Source organism: Taudactylus pleione, unplaced genomic scaffold (assembly GCF_031769625.1).
Source record: "Taudactylus pleione unplaced genomic scaffold, aTauple2 ptg000331l, whole genome shotgun sequence".
NCBI classification, from domain to species: domain Eukaryota; kingdom Metazoa; phylum Chordata; class Amphibia; order Anura; family Myobatrachidae; genus Taudactylus; species Taudactylus pleione.
Window position 1 is genome coordinate 178,052 of NW_028284732.1, and position 22,117 is coordinate 200,168.

The 22,117-nt window shown below is 42.8% G+C and overlaps 1 protein-coding gene across 1 annotated transcript in view; it reads left to right on the forward strand.

The window, feature by feature from the left end:
• Positions 1-21,702, forward strand: part of LOC148509118 (NXPE family member 1-like) — a 163,579-nt gene extending 141,877 nt beyond the window's left edge. The window contains exons 5-6 of the mRNA XM_088443569.1: positions 18,609-18,827; positions 21,099-21,702. Of these exons, the coding sequence (XP_088299695.1) occupies positions 18,609-18,827; positions 21,099-21,634 (755 nt within the window). The 3' untranslated portion in view covers positions 21,635-21,702. The remainder of the gene's footprint in view (positions 1-18,608; positions 18,828-21,098) is intronic.
• The last annotated feature ends 415 nt before the right edge of the window (positions 21,703-22,117 follow it).

A 22,117-nucleotide genomic window follows, 5' to 3' on the forward strand; every position in this document is an offset into this window, starting at 1 on the left:
TTTTTCTGCTTCCGCAGACTAATGGCAGTGCCTATTCCCGGAATATGATAGGAGCAAGAAGCGCTAAACCTGAGTGGGATGTCGATGATGTCGTCTATGGGCGGATGCTCGCGAGATGATGAACGTTGGAATCAGGGCAGAAGTCACATGGACACCCGCGATACCATCACTGGATACTGAAGGACGGATGCCACGTGGAGCCAGAAGTGAGGGTGGAAGTTATGTAGACGCCGATCCTATAACCATCTGCCTCCATCCAGACCCAGAAGAGGGCGGATGTTGCCATTGAGGGTGGAGATTTGGAATCTTTGGGTGGAAGTACCGCTTAGTATTACGCTAAGTTTTACATTATATTAAAAAGATATGGACATTACTGGAATTCCATTCACGTTATAAATAATTTTATTTAGAGGAGCGTTTTGAAAGTCTCCTTTGTTAAATCACTCCGATAGACCGGATATGAGGTCACGAATTGTAATGAGGATGACTAATTGGTTCTGTTTAAGCTTGGTATAAGTATGGACTCATGCCTGCTAGCTAATATCCCTTGAAAAAGTCCCATTGGATGAAACGCATTGGTGAAGCTGCACTCTTGCCTTTAATCCATTAAGATAAGCATCTTTGAACTCATTGCTGTTTTTAAAACCATATTCTCAGTTCATCTGTTTTTTAGCATATATTATTGGGCTTGTGCAATATATACCATAATGCATTTGCACTTTATTCCAGCACTGTGGTGCTGAGATTTGTCAATATGCTTTTTCAAGCCATTATGTAATCCTTGCCCATTTATCTTATAATTTTGTGCATTTTTATTATATGTTTTCATGTTAGCATGTCCTTATGAATTTTTTATTACATTTTTTATATGTTTATTGCACTGTGCACTTTCTGAGTGACACCTGTCGCTGTATCATTCATTATTTCCACATATATATATATTGTGATAGGAACACTGGTAAAGTGGTCAGTGGTAGATACATTTGTCCTAGGTTTTTGACCTATGTGTTCTAAAAAACCTCCAGAGAAAAGTCTGCAGTGAAGCAGATTTAAGTGTCAGCTTTTTGAAAAGCTGGTTTGGGACCTGGGGGTGTGAATGTGAGGAGAGGGAGGGCTCCATCCACAGGCCACTCCAGGTTTTGGCATTTTTGGCATGTTAGCAGGCTCATTAGGGTCTGCACCTGGAACTGGCTGATATAGGCTGTGTGTAATTGTAAGCTAGTATCTCATACCTGGGAGAGCAAGCAGACTGGCTAGCTCAGAGACACATGGTGAAACTACCTGTAAGTCTTATGCATACGCTTGTGTTGATGGTGGAGGCAGTAGGCCCCACTATTTCTTTAGAGAGGGAACCTCTTTTCTAGTTAGCGCCCAGACGGGCTAGTGTTTACTTTTATGTTTTGTTTTCCTTTTATGTTGCACAATAAAGACTGGTACTGACCAGCTAGTATGAGACCCCAGACTGGTGTACTAATTTTCCGGCTGCTGTGTGTGTGAAGAGGGAGTCCATCTACCCCAGGAGAGGGACCCCTAATCCAGTTGTGTTACAATTGGTGGAGAATGTGGGCATGCAGACACTGAAAAGTGCAGCAAGGAAAATTTGTTCTTTAAAATTTAAAGGGGCAGACACATGATTATTGAATCCCTGAAGGTGGCGCATGCCAATGCTCAGAGAGGCAAGGTTCAGCTTCACCGGCACCTGGAGGTAAAATGGAGGACGTTGTAAAAACCCTGCTTCAGGCTACGGCAGCTCAGCAGGAGACTAATAATGTACAGCAGGAAGCTATCTGGGCTCAGCAGGAAGCTATCAAGGTACAACTGATGGCCTTGGAGGCAGCCCAGAGGCAGCAACAAGTCACCCTCGAGGAAACCCACCAGGCTATTAAGGAGGTGGTACAGCACCTGTTTGCCCAGCCTGGAGATGCTACTACTGGTCCTCCCACCACCATTCATTCCTTACGAGCCAGTCACTTCCTACAAAAGATGACTTCGGGCGATGATGTGGAGGCATATCTCACCACATTTGAGAGAACAGTCGAAAGGGAGAGTTAGCCCACGTGTGTACTCTCTGTGGAGGGCAACCGAATAGAGGCTCTGTTAGACTCTGGTAGCCTGGTTACACTTTTGAGAACTGAGCTGGTGAACCCTTTGAAGCATAAGGTATAAACTGTTGGTGTGACATGCATACATGGGGATACTCTGTATTATATTACTGCCAAAGTGAACATCGAGACGCCATGTGGTTCCGCGGTAGTCTCTGTGGGTTTGGTACCGGGCTTAATGTATGATGTGATATTGGGAAGAGACTTTGCTCACTTCTGGAAGTTATGGGAAAGCCGGTTTTGCACAGTAGTAAATCACCATGCTTCGTCTGAAAGGGTGACTGATGTAGTGACAGTCAGAGATGTTCCCATTTTCTAGTATGATTGGCGAACTAGAGAATGTGGAGCGTGATGGTGGCTCGCCAAGTGTTGTAGAGCCCGTTGATAATCTGTCTGATTTAGAGGTCAGAAGAGAGGTCTTTGCCGTAGAACAGTTAAATGACCCTACTCTGGTGAAAGCCAGGGAGAATGTCAAGGTGGTCAATGGTAAACCCGTAGATCCCGATAGTCCCTTGACATATCCTCACATGGTAATATGTCAGGATCTGTTGTATCAGATGACTAAGAAAGGGGAGATGATTGTGGAAAAATTAATAGTCCCCAAAGCTTACAAGAGAATGGTGTTAGATCTGGCCCATGGTCATATAATGGCAGGCCACCTAGGGGTAGAGAAAACCACTGAATCGTGCAGAGGTTTTCTTGGCCTGGTATCCATAAAGAGGTATCTGACTTTTGCGTCTCCTGCCCTGAATGCCAGTATCATGCTCCTAGACCACATTTCAAAAGTCCTCTAGCCCCACTACCAGTTATAGAGGTACCATTTGAAAGAATAGCTATGGACTTGGTTGGACCCTTGTTGAAGTCTGCCCAGGGACATCAATATATTCTGGTAATTCTGGACTACGCTACCAGATACCCAGAAGCGATACCACTACACAATACATAAACCAAGTCCATTGCTAGAGAGCTGGTTCATGTTTTTAGCAGGTTGGGAATACCTAAAGAGATACTAACTGACCAGGGTACCCTGTTCATGTCAAAAGTTATGAAGGAGTGTTGCCGCCTGTTTAAGATTAACCAGTAAAGGACCTCGGTTTATCACCCCCAAACCAATGGTTTGATCAAGAAGTTTAACAAAACCTTAAAACATATGTTAAGGAAAATAGTCGACAAAGATGGTAAAGATTGGGCTTATTTGTTGCCTTATCTGCTGTTGGCCATAAGAAAGGTTCCCCAATCCTCTACCGGGTATTCACCTTTCGACTTGTTATATGGGAGGCATCCAAGTGGGTTACTAGATGTTGCCCAGGAGATGTGGGAACAGCAGTCCAGTCCTTTATAAAACAGTGATTGAACATGTTTCCCAGATGCAAGAGAGAATTGCGGCTGTAGTGCCGAAAGTTAAGGAGCACTTGGAACAGGCCCAACTAGCACAGCAGAGGGTATATAACTGCAATGCACAGTTAAGAAACTATGCTCCTGGGGACAGAGTGTTGGTGTTGGTTCCCACAGTAGAAAGTAAACTGTAGGTTAGGTGGCAAGGGCCCTTTGAGATCTTAGAAAAAGTGGGATAGGTCAGCTATAAAGTTTACCAGCCGGGGAAAAGAAAACCAGAACAGATATATCATGTGAACCTAATAAAACCCTGGAAGGATAGAGCAGCACTGTCAGCCGTCCAAGCCCCTCCAGTAAACCCAGGACCCATGGTACCCGAAGTGACAGTGGCAAAAACCCTGTCAACCAGTCAACAGCAGGAGGTCAAGGAATTTTTGATCAGAAATAGTGTACTGTTTTCTGACTTACCAGGAAAAACCATGGTCATCAAACATGACATAGTCACTGACCTGGGGGTTAAAGTTAACCTAAAGCCCTATAGGTTGCCCGAAGCCCAAAGAGAGTCTGTGTCAAAGGAAATTAAAAAATTGTTAGAATTGTGGGTAATCGAAGAATCACATAGTGAGTGTTCAAGTCCCATTGTGCTGATTCCAAAGCCCGATGGGAGTGTGCGTTTTTGTAATGACTTCCGAAAGCTGAACAGTGTTTCAAAATTCAATGCCTACCTGATGCCAAGGGTGGATGAACTAATTGAAAGGCTGGGGACAGCAAGACATTTAACCACTCTGGACCTAACCAAAGGGTATTGGCAAGTGCCATTAACCGAAAATGCCAAAAAAACCCCAGCTTTTTCTGCACCAGAAGGGTTGTTTCATTACAAGATGTTACCTTTTGGGCTACATGGGGCGCCTGCTACCTTTCAAAGAATGATGGATAGGATTCTAAGACCCTAAAGACGATATGCTGTGGCTTGTCTGGATGGTGTGGTCATACATAGTCCTGATTGGCAGTCTGACTTACCAAGAGTACAAGCAGTGTTAGACTCCATCTTTAAGGCAGGTTTGACAGCCAACCCGAAAAAGTGTTGTCTAGGGATGGAGGAAGTAAAATATCTGGGATACACCATTGGCAGAGGTTTGATAAAACCACAGCTCAATAAGATTGAGGAAATACAGAACTGGCCATGACCCCACAATAAGAAGCAGGTGAGAGCCTTCTTAGAGATCACTGGATACTATAGGAGGTTCATACCCAGTTTTGCCACCATTGCAGTCCCACTTACTGACCTTACCAAGGGCAAACAAAAAATCATGGTGGAATAAGGTCTGGAAGTGGAGAAAGCTTTCCAAGAATTAAAAATGGCCTTATGTACCCAACCTGTTCTGGTGACCCCTGATTTTGACAAAGAGTTTGTGGTACAAACCGATGCGTCCAGTGTAGGCATCGGAGAGGTCCTGTCCCAAAGCAAAGAGGGTGAGGAACACCCTATTTTTTACCTAAGCAGGAAATTGAATATACATGAGAGAAACTATGCCACAGTGGAGAAGAAAGCTTTGGCCATAAAATGGGCATTAGAGACTCTCAGGTACTATTTGGTGGGAAGAAAGTTCAAACTGATTACTGACCATGCCCCTCTGAAATGGATGTCAGAAAACAAGGACAGTAACGCAAGAATAACGAGATGGTTCTTGGCTCTACAAACCTTTACATTTTTGGTAGAACACAGGCCAGGAAGCCAGCTGGCTAATGCAGACACATTGTTATGCGTTCATTGCTTGGGGGCTCCAGTTATTCCGCCCCACAGGTCGAAACAAAGGGGGGATATGTGATAGGAACACTGATAAAGTGGTCCGTGATAGATACATTTGTCCTAGGTTTTTGACCTATGTGTTCTAAAAACCCCTAGGAGAAAAGTCTGCAGTGAAGCAGATTTGAGTGTTGGCTTTTTGAAACCGGTTTGGGACCTGGGGGTGTGGATGTGAGGAGAGGGAGGACTCCATCCACAGGCCACTCCAGGTTTTGGCCTTTTTGGCCTGTTAGTAGGGTCTGCACCTGGAACTGGCTGATATAGGCTGTGTGTGATTGTAAGCTAGTGTCTCATACCTGGGAGAGCAAGCATACTGGCTGGCTCAGAGACACTTGGTGAAACTACCTGTAAGTCTTGTGCATACGCTTGTGTTTATGGTGGAGGCAGTAGGCTCCACTATTTCTTTAGACAGGGAACCTCTTATCTAGTTAGCGCCCAGATGGGCTACTGTTTACTTTTATGTTTTGTTTTCCTTTTATGTTGCACAATAAAGACTGGTACTGACCAGCTAGTACGAGACCCCAGACTAGTGTACTAATTTCCCGGCTGCTGTGTGTGTGAAGCGGGAGTCCATCTACCCCAGGAGAGGGACCCGTAATCCGGTTGTGTTACAATATATATATATATATATATATATATATATATATATATATATATAGAACATGGAGAAAATCGCACACACTACCAATGAATAAATACCGGGTGCTGCAATCACATAATCCTGTAATATTGCAAAACTATGCTCAAAAAAGCACAGAGACCAGCACACCACCTTTTATGACAAAAGCAAGTATTTAGTAGAAAAACATGATTGAATACAGAGCCATGATCTTCTTAGATTCAATGACAATGGTCACATGAAAATTTTTTAGCAGCATGATACTTTTCCAAAAACGCCTTGTAGCAGCAATGCAACCATTAAAGATGGCCCCTGGCCCGACGGCCATTTCGGTGGTATACCACCTTCATCAAGAGCATGCCTTGCTATATATTATATGTATATATCTATATATATATATATATAGATATACATATATATATATATATGTTGTGTGAGTATACAGTGTATATATATTTATGTGTATGTGTATATATATATATATATATATATACTGTACACAGCAAATGCATTCATTTTAATCCAAGTTCATCTACCTATGTGCCTTTGTCATAAAGTGTACAGTGAAATACCCCTAATATTAAGGGAGGAAATCATGGTACTGCACTTCAGGAATTTTGAAGATTATTGAAAGATTTATTTTCAACGTTTCGAGGTGAAACATCCCCCATCCTCAGTAAAACAGCAATTTGAGGACGGGGATGTTTCACCCTGAAACTTTTGAAAATTAATTCCTGAAGTGTCATGCCCTGATTTACTCACCTATTATTAGGGGTATTTCACATGGGATATAGTCGGCATCCCAGCTTGTGGGATGCCGGCGGTCTTAATACTGGAGCCAAAATCATGACAGGTCAGGATCCCGGCACCAGTATCCTGACCGTCGTTATCCCGAAGGTAAGTATCAAGGTTTTAGTTTTAGGGCAGCGTTAGCTAGTGAGGTTAGGAACTAGGGGGAGGGTTATGGATAGTCACCGAGAGAGAGGGTTAGGATTAAGGTGTGGGGTGGGGGAGGTTAGGTTTAGGCACTGGGGAGGGGGTGCTAGGTTTAGGGTCCGTGGAGGGGGAGGTTAGGTTTAGTCATTAGGGGGGGGCGGTTAGGGTTAGGCATCGGGGAGGATGGGTTAGTGTAGGGAATAGAAAAGCACTCACATTGGGTGTCGGGATTCTGGCTGTCGGGGTGCCACTGTCGGCATCCCGACAGCCAGGATATCATATATCATACCCATCCCTTTCACATGTGACAATTTATTATATATATATATATATATATATATATACATATATATATATTACAGTAGAGATGAACTGGCACTCTAGTATAGCAAATGGTGGAAGTGCCTGGGTGCCTTCCGTAACGAGTTGTATCTGGTGGTAGAGATCAGCGTAACTCCAGGTCTTGTAAAGCAAGCAAATAATACTGCTGGCAAATAGCAGTGTTAGTCCAACATTTTGGTTTTATTAACTTTTTTCAAGGACATATAAATCACAATAATATAACATAAAATTAAATCACCATGCATGGTGGAGAGTACAACCTCGGAGAATCTATAAAGACTTGGACATTTTGGTTTCCATTTGGAAGTAGGAGGGTAACCTATATATATCCTTTATTTACATCCCTCCAGTGGAGCACGATTTCATTTTGTGTTATATTGTTTTATTTAGTCCAGTTTTGGATAACACTGGTTAGAATATCAGCTGCTTCTTTCTTACGCTAAGGTTTTGACTATATTTTCATCTTGTCATATAAATCACAATAGCTGGTTTTTATTTTGATTTATATGTCCTTGAAAAAGATTAATAAAACCGAAACGTTGGACTAAAACTGCTATTTGCCAGCAGTATTATTTTCTTGCTTTACAAGACCTGGAGTGATGCCGACCTCTACCAGTGTGTGTGTGTGTGTGTGTGTGTGTGAGAGTGTGTGTGTGAGAGTCTGTGTGTGTGTGTGTGTATGTATGTATGTGTATATATATATATATATATATATCTATTGTGACACAGTTAGGTTAGGGGATCCCTCTCCTGGGTAGAGGACTCCTTCCTTACACACACACACAGCAGCAGGGAAGCAGCACACCAGTCTGGATGTAAGTACAAGCTGGTCGGTGCCAGTCTTTATTGTACAATGTCAGAAACATAAAGAAAACATAAATATAAATCCTAGCCCTGTCGGGGCACTAACTTCACAGGTAGTTCCCTCACTACCAGAACCTGGCAGGGCCTAATGCCCTCGCCAGCAACAAAAGCACAGCACAACACTCAAGGTTAGGTTCCAAGTGTCTCTGAGCAAACTCCCTGCCTGCTCTCCCAGGTGAGACCATCAGCCCTAAACAAACTAGGCTTATATTGGCCACTCTCAGGTGGAAAACTAACAATCCTGTTACCAGGCTGCGAGAACCCTCCCTCTCCTCTCACCCACAATCCCCAGGTCCCAAACCGGCTTTTCAAAAAGCCGAAACTCAAGCCTGCTACACTGCAGACTTTCTCCAGGGGGTTTAAAACACAAAAGACAGGAATCTGGAACAAATGTACCTGCCACAAACCACTTTACCAGTGATCCTATCACATATCCCCCCCCTTTGTTTCGACCTGTGGGGCGGAACAACTGAAGCCCCCAAACAGTGAACACGTGACAACGCGTCAGCATTGGCCAGCTGGCTTCCTGGCCTGTGTTCCACTGAAAATTTAAAAGTTTGTAACGCCAAGAACCATCTTGTAATTCTCGCATTACTGTCCTTATTTTCAGACATCCACTTCAGAGGGGCATGGTCAGTGATCAATTTGAACTTTCTTCCGACCAAGTAGTACCTGTGAGCCTCTAACGCCCACTTTATGGCCAACGCCTCCTTCTCCACTGTGGCATAGTTTCTCTCATGTACATTCAACTTTCTGCTAAGATAGAAAATAGGGTGTTCCTCACCCTCCTTGTTCTGGGACAGGACCGCTCCTATACCTACTTCTGATGCATCGGTTTGTACTATGAATTCCCTTTCAAAATTAGGAGTCATCAGGACTGGTTGGGAACACAATGCTACTTTCAACTCCTGAAAAGCTTTCTCTGCCTCAGGACTCCATTCTACCATGACTTTTTGTTTGCCTTTGGTCAGGTCAGTCAGTGGGACTGCCATGGTGGCAAAGTTGGGTATAAACCTCCTGTAGTACCCCGTAATTCCCAAGAATGCTCTCACCTGCTTCTTATTCAGAGGCCGTGGCCAGTTTTGTATGGCATCAACTTTATTGAGCTGAGGCTTTATCAGGCCTCTGCCAATGGTGTATCCCAGATATTTTACTTCCTCCATGCCTAGACAACACTTTTTTGGGTTGGCTGTCAAACCTGCCTTATAGATGGAGTCCAACACTGCTTGTACCCTGGGTAAGTGAGACTGCCAATCAGGACTATGAATGACCACGTCATCCAGATAAGCAGCCGCATACCGTCTATGGGGCCTTAGAATCCTGTCCATCATTCTTTGGAAGGTAGCAGGTGCCCCATGTAGCCCGAAGGGCAACATCTTGTACTGAAACAAGCCCTCTGGCGTTGAAAAAGCTGTCTTTTGTTTGGCGCTCTCGGTTAACGGTACTTGCCAATACCCTTTGGTTAGGTCAAGAGTGGTTAAATACCTTGCCGTCCCTAGTCTCTCAATCAGTTCATCCACTCTTGGCATCGGGTAGGCATCGAATTTTGAAACACTGTTCAACTTTCGGAAGTCATTGCAGAAACGCACACTCCCGTCGGGCTTTGGAATCAACACAATGGGGCTTGACCATTCACTATGTGATTCTTCAATAACCCCTAACTCTAGCATATTTTTAATTTCTTTCGACACCGATTCTCTTTGTGCTTCTGGTAACCTATAGGGCTTTAGATTAACTTTAACCCCTGGGTCAGTGATGATGTCATGTTTAATGACCGAGGTTTTCCCAGGTACGTCAGAGAACAGCACCCTATTTCTAATCAGAAACTCCTTGATCTCTTGTTATTGAATTGCCGACAGGGTTTTTGCCACTGTCACTTCGGAAACTAAGGGCCCTGGACTTACTGGAGGGTCTTGGATGGCCGACAGTACCTTTCTATCTTTCCAGGGCTTTAACAGATTTATATGGTATATCTGTTCCGGTTTCTTTTCCCCGGCTGGTAAACTTTGTAATTGACTTGCCCCACTCTTTCTAAGATTTCAAAGGGCCCTTGCCATTTAGCCAAAAGTTTATTTTCCACAGTGGGAACCAATACTAACACTCTGTCCCCAGGAGCAAAGCTGTGTAACCGAGCATTGCGGTTGTATACCCTCTGCTGTGCCTGTTGAGCCTGTTCCAGGTGCTCTCTCACTATCGGCACTACCACAGCAATTCTCTCCTGCATTTGAGAAACATACTCAATCACCATTTTGTAAGGACTAGACTGCCCCTCCCATGTCTCTTTGGCAATGTCTAGTAACCCCCTTGGGTGTCTCCCATACAACAAGTCGAAGGGTGAAAACCCGGTGGAGGACTGGGGAACTTCTCTTATGGCCAACAATAAATACAGCAATAAGTAGTCCCAATCCCTACCATCCTTGTCGACCACTTTCCTAAGCATGTGTTTTAATGTCTTGTTAAACCTCTCGACCAGCCCATCGGTTTGGGGGTGATAAACCGATGTTCTTAACTGTTCGATTTTGAACAGGCGGCATAACTCTTTCATGACTTTGGACATAAATGGTGTACCCTGGTCAGTTAGTATCTCCTTAGGTATACCCAGCCTGCTAAAGACATGAACTAGCTCTCTGGCAATGGTCTTGGTTGACATATTGCGCAACGGGATCGCTTCCGAAGACCTGGTAGCGTAATCCATTATGACCAGAATATACTGGTGTCCCCTGGCAGAATTCATTAAGGGTCCAACCAAATCCACCACTATTCTTTCAAACAGCACCTCTATGATAGGCAATGGAACTAGTGAACCCTTAAAATGTGGCCTGGGAGCATGATACTGACACTCAGGGCAGGATGCGCAAAAGTCAGATACCTCTTTATGAATCCTGGGCCAGAAATACCTCTGAATTATTCGCTCAGTGGTTTTCTCTACCCCTAGATGGCCTGCCGTTATATGACCATGGGCCAGATCCAACACTGTTCTTCTGTAGGCTTTGGGAACTATTAGTTGTTCCACAACATCTTCCCCCTTCTTAGTCACCTGATATAACAAATCCTGACACATTGCCATGTGGGGATAGGACAAAGGACTATCAGGGTCTACGGGTTACCCATCAACTACTTTTACATTCTCTCTGGCTTTTACCAAAGTAGGGTCATTCAACTGCTCGATGGCAAAGACCTCTCTTCTGACCTCTAAATCAGGCAGACGATCACCTGGCCCAACAACACTTCCCACCTCAATGGGAGGCACATCAGTTGGCAGGCCACCATCACATTCCGCATTCTCTAGTTCGCCAACCATAGTAGAAAAAGGGAATAACTCTGACTCAGAAGAAACTCCCTCCTCCACTACATCGACAACCTTCTCAAATGGATCGGGGTTGTTCACCTCTGGAACAAAACGGCTTTCCCACAACTTCCAGAAGTGAGCAAAGTCTCTCCCCAATATTGCATCGTACACCAGACCATGCACCAAACCCACAGAAACTATAGCAGAGCCACATGGTGTCTCGATGTTCACCTCGGCCGTAACATAATATCGAGTATCCCCATGTATGCAGGTCACACCAACAGTTTTCCCTGTATGCCTCAAGGGGTTCACCAGCTCAGCTTTTATAAGTGTCACCAAGCTACCAGAGTCTAACAGTGCCTCTACTCGGTTGCCATCTACAGTGAGTACACACATGTGCTTATCAGTCTCAGCCTGCCGGTCAGCCGTACAGGCTATCTGTGCAAAGAAAGACCCCCTGCGGTAGACATGAGCAGTATCACATTGCATAGGTTCAGTTGTAAGTGCACAATTAGCTGCAATATGGCCAAAGTCACCATATCGGAAACACTGAGTCATATTAATGTCTAGTCGTTTACGGGGCAAGAACCTTCCCAGCCTGGCAGGCCTGTCTCCAGGTACTACACCCTCAGTCTTAGGTACATTCCACCGCCCAGCACCCTTCTCCCTGGAACAGTCTTACCAGTGTCTCTGGGAGTTCGCCGGTGCACCATCGGGGCTCGGTGGGGCATACTCATCAGCTCCTCAGCCGCCACGTACCTCTCCACCAGCTCGACCAACTGGTCCGCGGACTTAGGGTCTGCATGGCTCACCCACTTGTGCAGAGTCACATGTAATGATCACAGGTACCGGTCCATCACGACCCTTTCCACGATCTGTGGTCCCATCAGCATCTCGGGCTGTAGCCATTTTGAGGACAGATGGACGAGGTCATGCATCTGTGAACGTGGAGGCTTGTCCTTATGGAACTCCCAGCGGTGGACCCGTTGGGCACGAACAAAGGTGGTGACTCCCAAGCGAGTTAGGATCTCCTGTTTTAGTTTTTTATAGTCCTTGGCATCAGCCAGGCATAAGTCGAAATATGCTTTTTGTGGCTCCCCAGACAAAAAAGGTGCCACCAGACTTGCCCACTGCTCCTTGGCCAACTCTCCCTTTCGGCCGTTCTTTCAAATGTGGCGAGATAGGCCTCCACATCATAGCCTGAAGTCATCTTTTGGAGGAAGTGACTGGCTCGTACGGAGTGAGTGGTGGTGGGAGGACCAGTATTAACATCTCTGGGCCGGGCGACCAGGTGCTGTACCACTTCTCTTATGGCCTGGCTGTTTTCCGCTAAGGCCTGGCGGGTTTCCTCAATGGCGACCTGTTGTTGCCTGGCAGATTCCTACTGAGCCCTGGTAGCTTCCTGCTGAGCCCTGGTAGATTCCTGCTGAGCTGCTTTAGATTGGAGCAAGGCCTTAATAATGTCCTCCATTTTGTCCTGGGGTGTAGGTTGGAAGCTGAACCTTGCCTCTCTGAGCATTGGCTGACGCCTCCTCTATGGGACTCCAAGTACACAGCGTTATTTCCACACTCACAAATTGGGTGTCTGTCCCTTTAATTTTTAAACGGAAAGTTTTCCTCTTGCTGCAACTTCAGTGTGTGTGGGTGCCCGCATTCTCCACCATACTGTGACACAGTTAGGTTAGGGGATCCCTCTCCTGGGTAGAGGACTCCTTCCTTACACACACACAGCAGCAGGGAAGCAGCACACCAGTCTGGATGCAAGTACAAGCTGGTCGGCGCCAGTCTTTCTTGTACAATGTCAGAAACATAAAGAAAACATAAATATAAATCCTAGCCCTGTCTGGACACTAACTTCACAGGTAGTTCCCTCACTACCAGAACCTGGCAGGGCCTAATGCCCTCGCCAGCAACAAAAGCACAGCACAACACTCACGGTTAGGTTTCCAAGTGTCTCTGAGCAAACTCCCTGCCTGCTCTCCCAGGTGAGACCATCAGCCCTAAACAAACTAGGCTTATATTGGCCACTCTCAGGTGGAAAACTAACAATCCTGTTACCAGGCTGCGAGAACCAAAACCTGGAGTGGCCGTGGGTGGAGCCCTCCCTCTCCTCTCTCCCACAACCCCCAGGTCCCAAACCGGCTTTTCAAAAAGCCGAAACTCAAGCCTGCTACACTGCAGACTTTCTCCTGGGGGGTTTAAAACACAAAAGACAGGAATCTGGGACAAATGTACCTACCACAGACCACTTTACCAGTGATCCTATCACAATATATATATATTTAGTGCATCCGGAAAGTATTAACAATGCTTCACTTTTTCCACATTTTGTTATGTTACAGCCTTATTCCAAAATTGAATAAATTAAGTTTTTCCTCAAAATTCCATATACAATACCCCATAATGACAACATGTAAAAAGTTTTTTTGAGAGATTTTTGCAATTTTTATAAAAAAAAAAACACCACCAAAATTCACATGTACATATGTATTCACCGCCTTTCCCATGAAGCTCAAAATTGAGCTCAGGTGCATCTTCTTTCCACTGATCATCCTTGAGATGTTCCTACATCTTAATTGGATTTCACCTGTGGTAAATTCAGTTGACTGGACATGATTTTGAAAGGCATACACCTCTCTATTTATAGGTCCCACACTTGACAGTGCATGTCAGAGCACAAACCAAGCATGAAGTCCAAGGAATTGTCTGTAGACCTCTGAGACAGGATTGTCTCGAGGCACAAATCTGGGGAAGGGTACAGAAAAATATCTGCTGCTTTGAAGGTCCCAATGAGCATAGTGGCCTCCATCATCCATAATTGGAAGAAGTTCGGATCCACCAGGACTCTTCCTAGAGTTGGCTAGCTGTCTAAACTGAGCGATCGGGGGAGAAGGGCCCTAGTTAGGGAGGTGACCAAGAACCCGATGGTCACTCAGCATTCCTCTGTGGAGAGAGGAGAACCTTCCAGAAGGACAACCATCTCTGCAGCAATCCACCAATCAGGCTTGTATATTAGAGTGGCCAGACGGAAGCCACTCCTTAGTAAAAAGCACATGGCAGCCCACCTGGAGTTTGCCAAAATGCACCTGAAGGACTCTCTGGTCTGATGAGACAAAGATTGAACTCTATGGCATGAATGCCAGGCATTATGTTTTGAGCAAACCAGGCACCACTCATCACCAGGCCAATACCATCCCTACAGTGAAGCATGGTGATGGCAGCATCATGCTGTGGGATGTTTTTCTGCGGTAGGAACTGGGAGACTAGTCAGGATAGAGGTGAAGATGAATGCAGCAATGTACAGAGACATCCTGGATGAAAACCTGCTCCAGAGTGCTCTTGACCTCAGACTGGGGGGGGAGGTTCATCTTTCAGCAGGACAATGACCCTAAGCACACAGCCAAGATATCAAAGGAGTTGCTTCAGGACAACTCTGTGAATGTCCTTGAGTGGCCCAGCCAGAGCCCAGACTTGAATCCAACTGAACATCTCTGGAGAGATCTGAAAATGGCTGTGCACCGACGCTTCCCATCCAACCTGATGGAGCTTGAGAGGTACTGCAAAGAGGAAAGGGCAAAACTGCCCAAAGATTGGTGTGGCATCATATTCAAAAAGACATGAGGCTGTAATTGCTACTAAAGGTGCATCAACAAAGTATTCAGCAAAGGTTGTGAATACTTATGTATGTGTGATTTCTTAGTTTGTTTCTTTAATTATTTTTGCAAAATCGCCAAAAAACTTTTTACACGTTGTCATTATGGGGTATTGTGTGTAGAATTTTGAGGACAAAAATTAATTTATTCCATTTTGGATCAAGGATGTAATATAACAAAATGTGGAAAAAGTGAAGCATTGTGAATACTTTCTGGATGCACTGTGTATGTGTGTATATATATATATATATATATGTGTATATATATATATATATAACGATGACGTTGTATGCCTCATTCTGAGGTGGGAGTAAAACAAATAAAGCAAGTAAGTTTGCACCTGGTAAAGCTGAGGTTCTTTATTTTTACCTCTAGGTAGTGGCTTAATTTGATTTTACACAAGTTTTTCTCTTTCATTTGCATCTTATAAAAATGATATACCTTAATGTATACATAATCTGTCAATATCAATTGTTCCAGGCTAATTGTCCCCATTTCCTTTTTACTGTTATATTCAGATCTGGAAAACTGGTTCATTAGTTTAGCTCTTGGTTACGTCCGGTCACAGCAGTTAAGATGAATAGACTCACTCGTCTGCTCTATGAATAAAATACCTTATCAACATCAGCAGACACTCCAATTTTCCTCCATTATTAAGGACAAATTTAATGCCACTAATAAATGCTCATTACAACTCTGCATATATGAAACTTTCACAATTCTGTCAGATTTTGCTTGCAAAGCAGACACCTCTCCATCACTCTGCCTTTGAAAATTCTCTGCTAAGAGACTTGTTTCAACATTGTATACTGAACTTAAGTCTAGTAGTCCTATTCACAAGGACCCCCATGAACAATCTTGGGAAAGGGACTTGGCTGAGAACACTGAGGAATGGGTGGTCATTGTGTAAAACATTGCCTCTAGTTCCATCCACATCAAAATAAAACAAAAAACCTATAAACTCCTTTACAAATGGTATATGGCTCCAACCATTTTGCTTACGTAAACTCTTAATGCCTCTTCTAGATGTTGGAGAGATTGTCCAACAGATGACTCTTTCAGTCATATATGGTGGCACTGTCCAAATATCTCTACATTTTGGTCAGATATTAGGTGAGTCTTTGCTTCTCCTGAATCATGGATTAATTTCTCACCCAGGTTCCTCCTCCTCCCATTGACCATCACATCCACATCCAAACACCAAAACAAATTAATTCACCATGCTGTTTCAGCATCCACTTGTCAAATTGCTGTGGACTGGTGACCCCCTCCTCTTTCCTTCTTCTCTGCAGGTTATTATTAACTGTACTGTGTTACATAAAATGGAATATATCACTAGTATGTTGTACTCCATAATTCCTCTAGATGTTTTATCAAGGTATGGTATCCATAGACATCACACTTTGACACACTAACCCCTACAGTACCACCATCACTTTCCCTTCGATTTCCCTCTCCTCGCCCACCCCATGCCACTTCTTTCTGTCCTTAGTTTATTTGTTCTTTTCTGCTTTCTCAACTTCAATCAAAATTGGATAGCCGCAAATTTCAATTTCTCTTGAAATTGAATACATATTATATATTTGTACTGATGTTAACTGCAGGGGCATTTCTAGAGAGGAGGGGGCCCGTGTGCAGTCTCCGACACGGGCCCCCTCCTTTCTGCCCTGCGGCCGGCAGCGCACTGAGCTGTGCGCGGCCAGCGCCAGAGTTATAGACTCTGGGCACACTCTAGTGCCCAGAGTCTATAGTGTATGTACAGGTAACCAGGAAAATGGCCATGGCGGCCATTTTCCCTGTACTGCGCATGCGCAAATAACAGGAAAATGGCCACCGCAGCGGCGGATGCCCGCACCGACATGGGACTCCGGAGAGGTAAATATTATTATGGGTGCAGTTCCTCTTACCAACAAATTTTCTTGTGCCATAATTAATTTTGCAAAGCAAATTTATAGGTCCTGCAAAAAAACAAAAAACAAAACAACATGGAAAAAACAGGTAAACTTTCAGAAGTAGACATTATTCCCTCTTATCTGGAAAGTTAAAATTCAACAATGACAGATCTCTCCAAGCACAAGCATAAACACTCACACATCAAATATATGGCATACAAATGTATCTTTCAAACAATAACAATTCCAATTAGATCCTACTTTACACAGATTTACAGTACGTAGAGAGCTGTCAACAAGGAGTATTTCAATTCAGACAATGGGCTATAGAGAAATGGATATAAGTAAAAATCAAAATAATCATCTCCGCATAGCTATTTCATTCAAAATTTCTGGTCATTTTGAGTCCTTCTTTATTTGTATATTCATGGTGATTACATTTTGGTGGGACCTACAAAAATATTAAGGAAATAACTGTTTTGATGTATTCTCCATATAATGCAATTGGAGGAATCAGCAATTATATTTGTCTATGATTCAATAACTCATATGTGTTTAAATTATATGTTACTCAGCATCCCTTTGTGAGCTTTACAGACACCTTTATTGTCCCAAAACACTGGTATATTTTAACAGTCCTACATGGAATTTGTATCACAAGACTAGTCCATTACAGCTACTTATAAAGCTAGGGACACACTTAAGTTTAGCCAAGTATGGTACTTTTTTACATAGTACCGATACCATTTCTCATAGAAAAAAAAGCATAGTGTACACATATCTTTAGGAGTAATCATGTCCACATTTATATATTATTTAATTTAATTATTTATTATAAAATAATTGCTGATTAGTCTATAATAATAACCTTAGAAGCAAATTATGCTAAAGGTACCAAATTACACCTGGACAAACAATGTAGGGATGAAAATATTTTTTTTTCTATTCCTTTAAGAAAGAACAGGGAGGGCAAGCAAGTGTTCATGTAATTGACACAATTAAAGTGGTCCCATCCACAAGTATACATTCTAGTAGGGATATCTCTTGTACTGGAGGGTTAAGCTGGCCACACACTAGACCAACTTACATCCAACCAGCCAACTTGTTGATTGTTTGGAATGAAAATCTGGTACCGTATGGGAGTAACTGATGATCAGCAATTTGCTCCTAAATGCCAGAAAACAGATGAAAATGGTCGTCAGACAAGTTTGTTAAATGTTTGAGCTAAGCTATTTGTTCAAACAACAGTTTTGGTCCATTCTTCAGTGTTTGGAAGCAAATTGCTGATTGTATTCCTTACCAGATTTTCATTCCAACCAATCAACTAGTTGGCTGGTTGGACAGATAATCTTTAGATGTGTGGCCAGCTTTAGTGTAATGATATGCAATGATTATGATTATTATTAGCAACACTTTCTAGCCGCATTTGATCAGCTGCTTGTGTATTGACCCCTCCAGATGTTATTACTTAACTCAAGAGATTAACAGCTACATTATATGATGGTAATTATATCTATTTGCATTGCAGGCATTTACATTTGGATTACTGCTCGAATTAATTTCTTTTAATCGCTATAAACAACAGATGTAGAGATGTTTCTAATTAATTACACTCTATACTAAAAATTCACCATTCACATTTATTAATAACAGTCATCATAATATTATCTCTTGTGTATTTGCATTTCATTACATTAATATACTGTTTACAAATAGTTTATATATTATATTCATTTATTTTTTAACTTACTTCTCCTGACAAATCACAGGTACTTCTATGAAAGCAAGACCAAAATGCCAGACTGGGATGCCTGTGCCTTTTCCTAGTGGCTATTTTCTACAAAATCATTGGTATTCTCTGTTTTGCAACTTATCTACGGATGAACTCTCTTATCACATTCAAACATGTCTAGCTGGAAAAATGATATATCTGATGGGGGATTCAACACTTCGTCAGTGGATAGAATACTTCCCAAAAGTCCTGAAGTGTACGTACGTTTATTGTCCATATTTCTGCTGAACAAATTATATTACAAACTAATATTCCTTTTCATAGATTTATATCAACGTTTTGGTGATTATAACACAGCAAAGGTATTTTATTCACACTTGGAAGAAGCTAAGTACTGTAGCGCCATCTGCAGTTTGCCATTTGCAAAAAGCCAGTTCGTACAATGATTCATACATGGCACTGCAAACATTTCTGTCCAGGCATATCATAGAAAATGTACAGTATCATTGAGTAATATTGGAAGAAAAATATTATTAAAAAAATATTTTAATTATTATATTTATTATTAATTATTCTTTTTTCTCAGCAATAGAGATAAACTGTTTGTTGATGTAGCAGGCAACAGAAGTTACCTGCCATGCTCTACAATAGGGAATTGTAGATAGCAGGGGTAGATTACCTTTTCAAATACACAGGGCTGGCTTCTTTGTGTTCGATCAATGAGGTCGAACAGGGGCACCCCCCCATAGAGGGCGCACCCCTCCCCATTATCCCGACTTCAGTGGGACAATATTGTCCCGCTGGTCCACATGTGGGCCTAAGTGTCCTGCGGGTGGTCAATTCGTGAGGTTGGCCACCCTCACCACCACAGCTTTGCGGCTGTGCCAGACACCAGAGTACCTGAATGGATGCTGCGCATATGCGTGTGGCATCCATTAAGTGATGGGAGAGGGCTGGGGGAAGCCCAGCTAGTGATTGAGTGCTGGGCTTGCCCCCAGCCTGGTGTTATTTGGAGGCATGCCATGCGGGCACACCTCCAAAGAACATCATTTAGGGGGTGTGGTCTATGGTAATTACGCCATGTCATAAACTATTGGGCGATATAATCACATCCGGCACAGGGCACTCCGACCCCTGGAGCCAGCCCTGCCAACACATTTGATGACAATGACATGTTAGCTGCAATGTCCAGCTCACAAATAGAAGAAGCTCTTAGCCTATTTGCAGCAGAAAACAGAAACATTTTGGATACTAAATTGAACCCATCTCAGGATTAAGAGTTTTAAAAATATTTTATGGACTTTTCTTTCAGGTAAATTCCATTAAAAGATTAAAACATACTTGCCAGTATTTAAAAACTAGTATTTTTGACCCATCATTCAGTGGGTTGCTAAGTACTATGGATGTGCTTCAGGGTTCCCCTCGTTCCCCCATTCATTACTGCTCTCCCCAAGCAGTAAATGGATGGAAGTGACCACTGTAGTGGGTGCAAATTGCATCAAGGGCTTCCTGCATTGCAATTCCGCGAATTGCTGCATCACATACAGAGGTTGAAGATATGATGATGTGATTTATTGAAAATTATGTTATCATACCACCTGTCCAGACCATTAGACTAGGAAGTGGATATGATATGGAAGGGTATCTACTATGTGACTATCCTGGAAGTCTATGAGATTCCTTAAAGAGTTTTCCATATGTTCTGGGGGGATATAGTGGGCATCCAGGCATGCGGAATGCCAATGGTTCTAATACCGGCACTGAAATCCTGACAGGTCGGGATCCTGACACCAGTTTCCCGACCGTCGGCATCCCGAAGGCAAGTATCTGGGTGCATGGGGAAGGTAGTGCTACCTAGCGGGGTTAGGGTTAGGCACTAGGGGAAGGGTTAGGGGTAGGCAATGGGGAGAGAAAGTTAGGATTAGGGTGCGGAGACGGGGAGTTTAGGTTTAGGCACTAGGGGGGAGGTTAGGTTTAGCCACCGGGGAGGGGCTGTTAGGTTTATGGTGTGGGGAGAGGGAGGTTAGGTTTAGGCACTAGGGGGGGGAGGGTTAGGGTTAGGCATTGAGAAGGGCGGTTTAGGATTAGGGTAGGGGTTAAGGTAGGGAAAATACCATTCACTCCAATGCATGTCGGGATTCTGCCTGTCGGGATGCCGCTGTCAGTATTCTGACTAGCGGCATCTCCACAGCCGTGATATCATACCCAACCCGTTCTGGGAGAGTTGGCAAACTTGAATGAAAACCATCTATTGAACTTTAGTCTACTCTACAGTAGAATGGTTTGGCAAACCCAGATTAACTAATAGACAGAAGATAAGCTTAATGTCTGAGAAAATTATGGCATGCTTGTCATGTTTATAAATTATTTGAATATACAGAAGAACATATGACTATGTTCATCCACTACCACTATAGGATTGCAATATATCTAGTAATATTTAATATATTTACAACAAAATCAAATGACAACAAAAAGAAAAACTAAACAATCTTCTATGTTTATATACATTTTTTTTTCTTTGCAGCTCTGAAGTTTTTTGACACTCATGGAAGCGGCTGGCACAAAACTTACATAGCTATAGATTTAACAAATAACATTTATATACAGTGGAAGAAGCATGGACACCCATTTGTTACTAACAGCTACTTCACTATGAAAGACGATTCCTATGTCACAAGTCAAATCAACCAGCTCAGTGGTGGCTCTAACACAGTTATTGTCATTGCTCTAGGACAACATTTCAGACCCTTCCCTATTGCTCTGTTTATGAGAAGACTACTGAATGTACGCAAAGCTATAGAAAATCTGTTCTTGAGAAGCCCAGACACAAAGGTCATCATAAAGTCAGAAAACACCAGAGAAATTAATACAGATGTTGAGCGATTCAGTGATTTTCATGGATATATTCAATATCTTTTAGCACAGGACATCTTCAAAGGACTTAATGTTGGGGTAATTGATGCATGGGACATGACAACAGCCATCGATTCTTATAATGTTCACCCACCAGAGACAGTTATTCGGAATCAAATCAACATGTTTCTGTCTTATATTTGCTAAACAATTGTGGATAATTTAAATGTTATTACAATTTTGTTTACAATTTTAGATTAATACTATACAAAATAATATCCAGATGTAATATATGCACATTAATTTATATTTTTATATTATTTTTAATGCTAAAACTATAAAGTAATTATATAGTCAAATTTTCAGCAAAAAATACTGCCTTTTTTGGCTGGACTTGGTGGTAGGGTGAAGACCTAATTGCTGTTAGGGATTTGGTTCAGCACCTACAGTATTTCGTTAGTAAGCATTGTAGATACATACTTACAATATGTCTGATCAGCTTATAGTTATCATTTAGGAGAAGTGATGGAAAAGAGAGGTGAATGGGTGAAGTGCATGAATTTGATGCTAAGATAAAATGTAGCCTTATTTAAATATTCAAGAAATGTTCAAAGATCTGTGTATGTCTCTTCTCTATACAGTGTTTTTTATTTTTGTATTTGATTAAAAGCTGAGCATAATAAATAACAG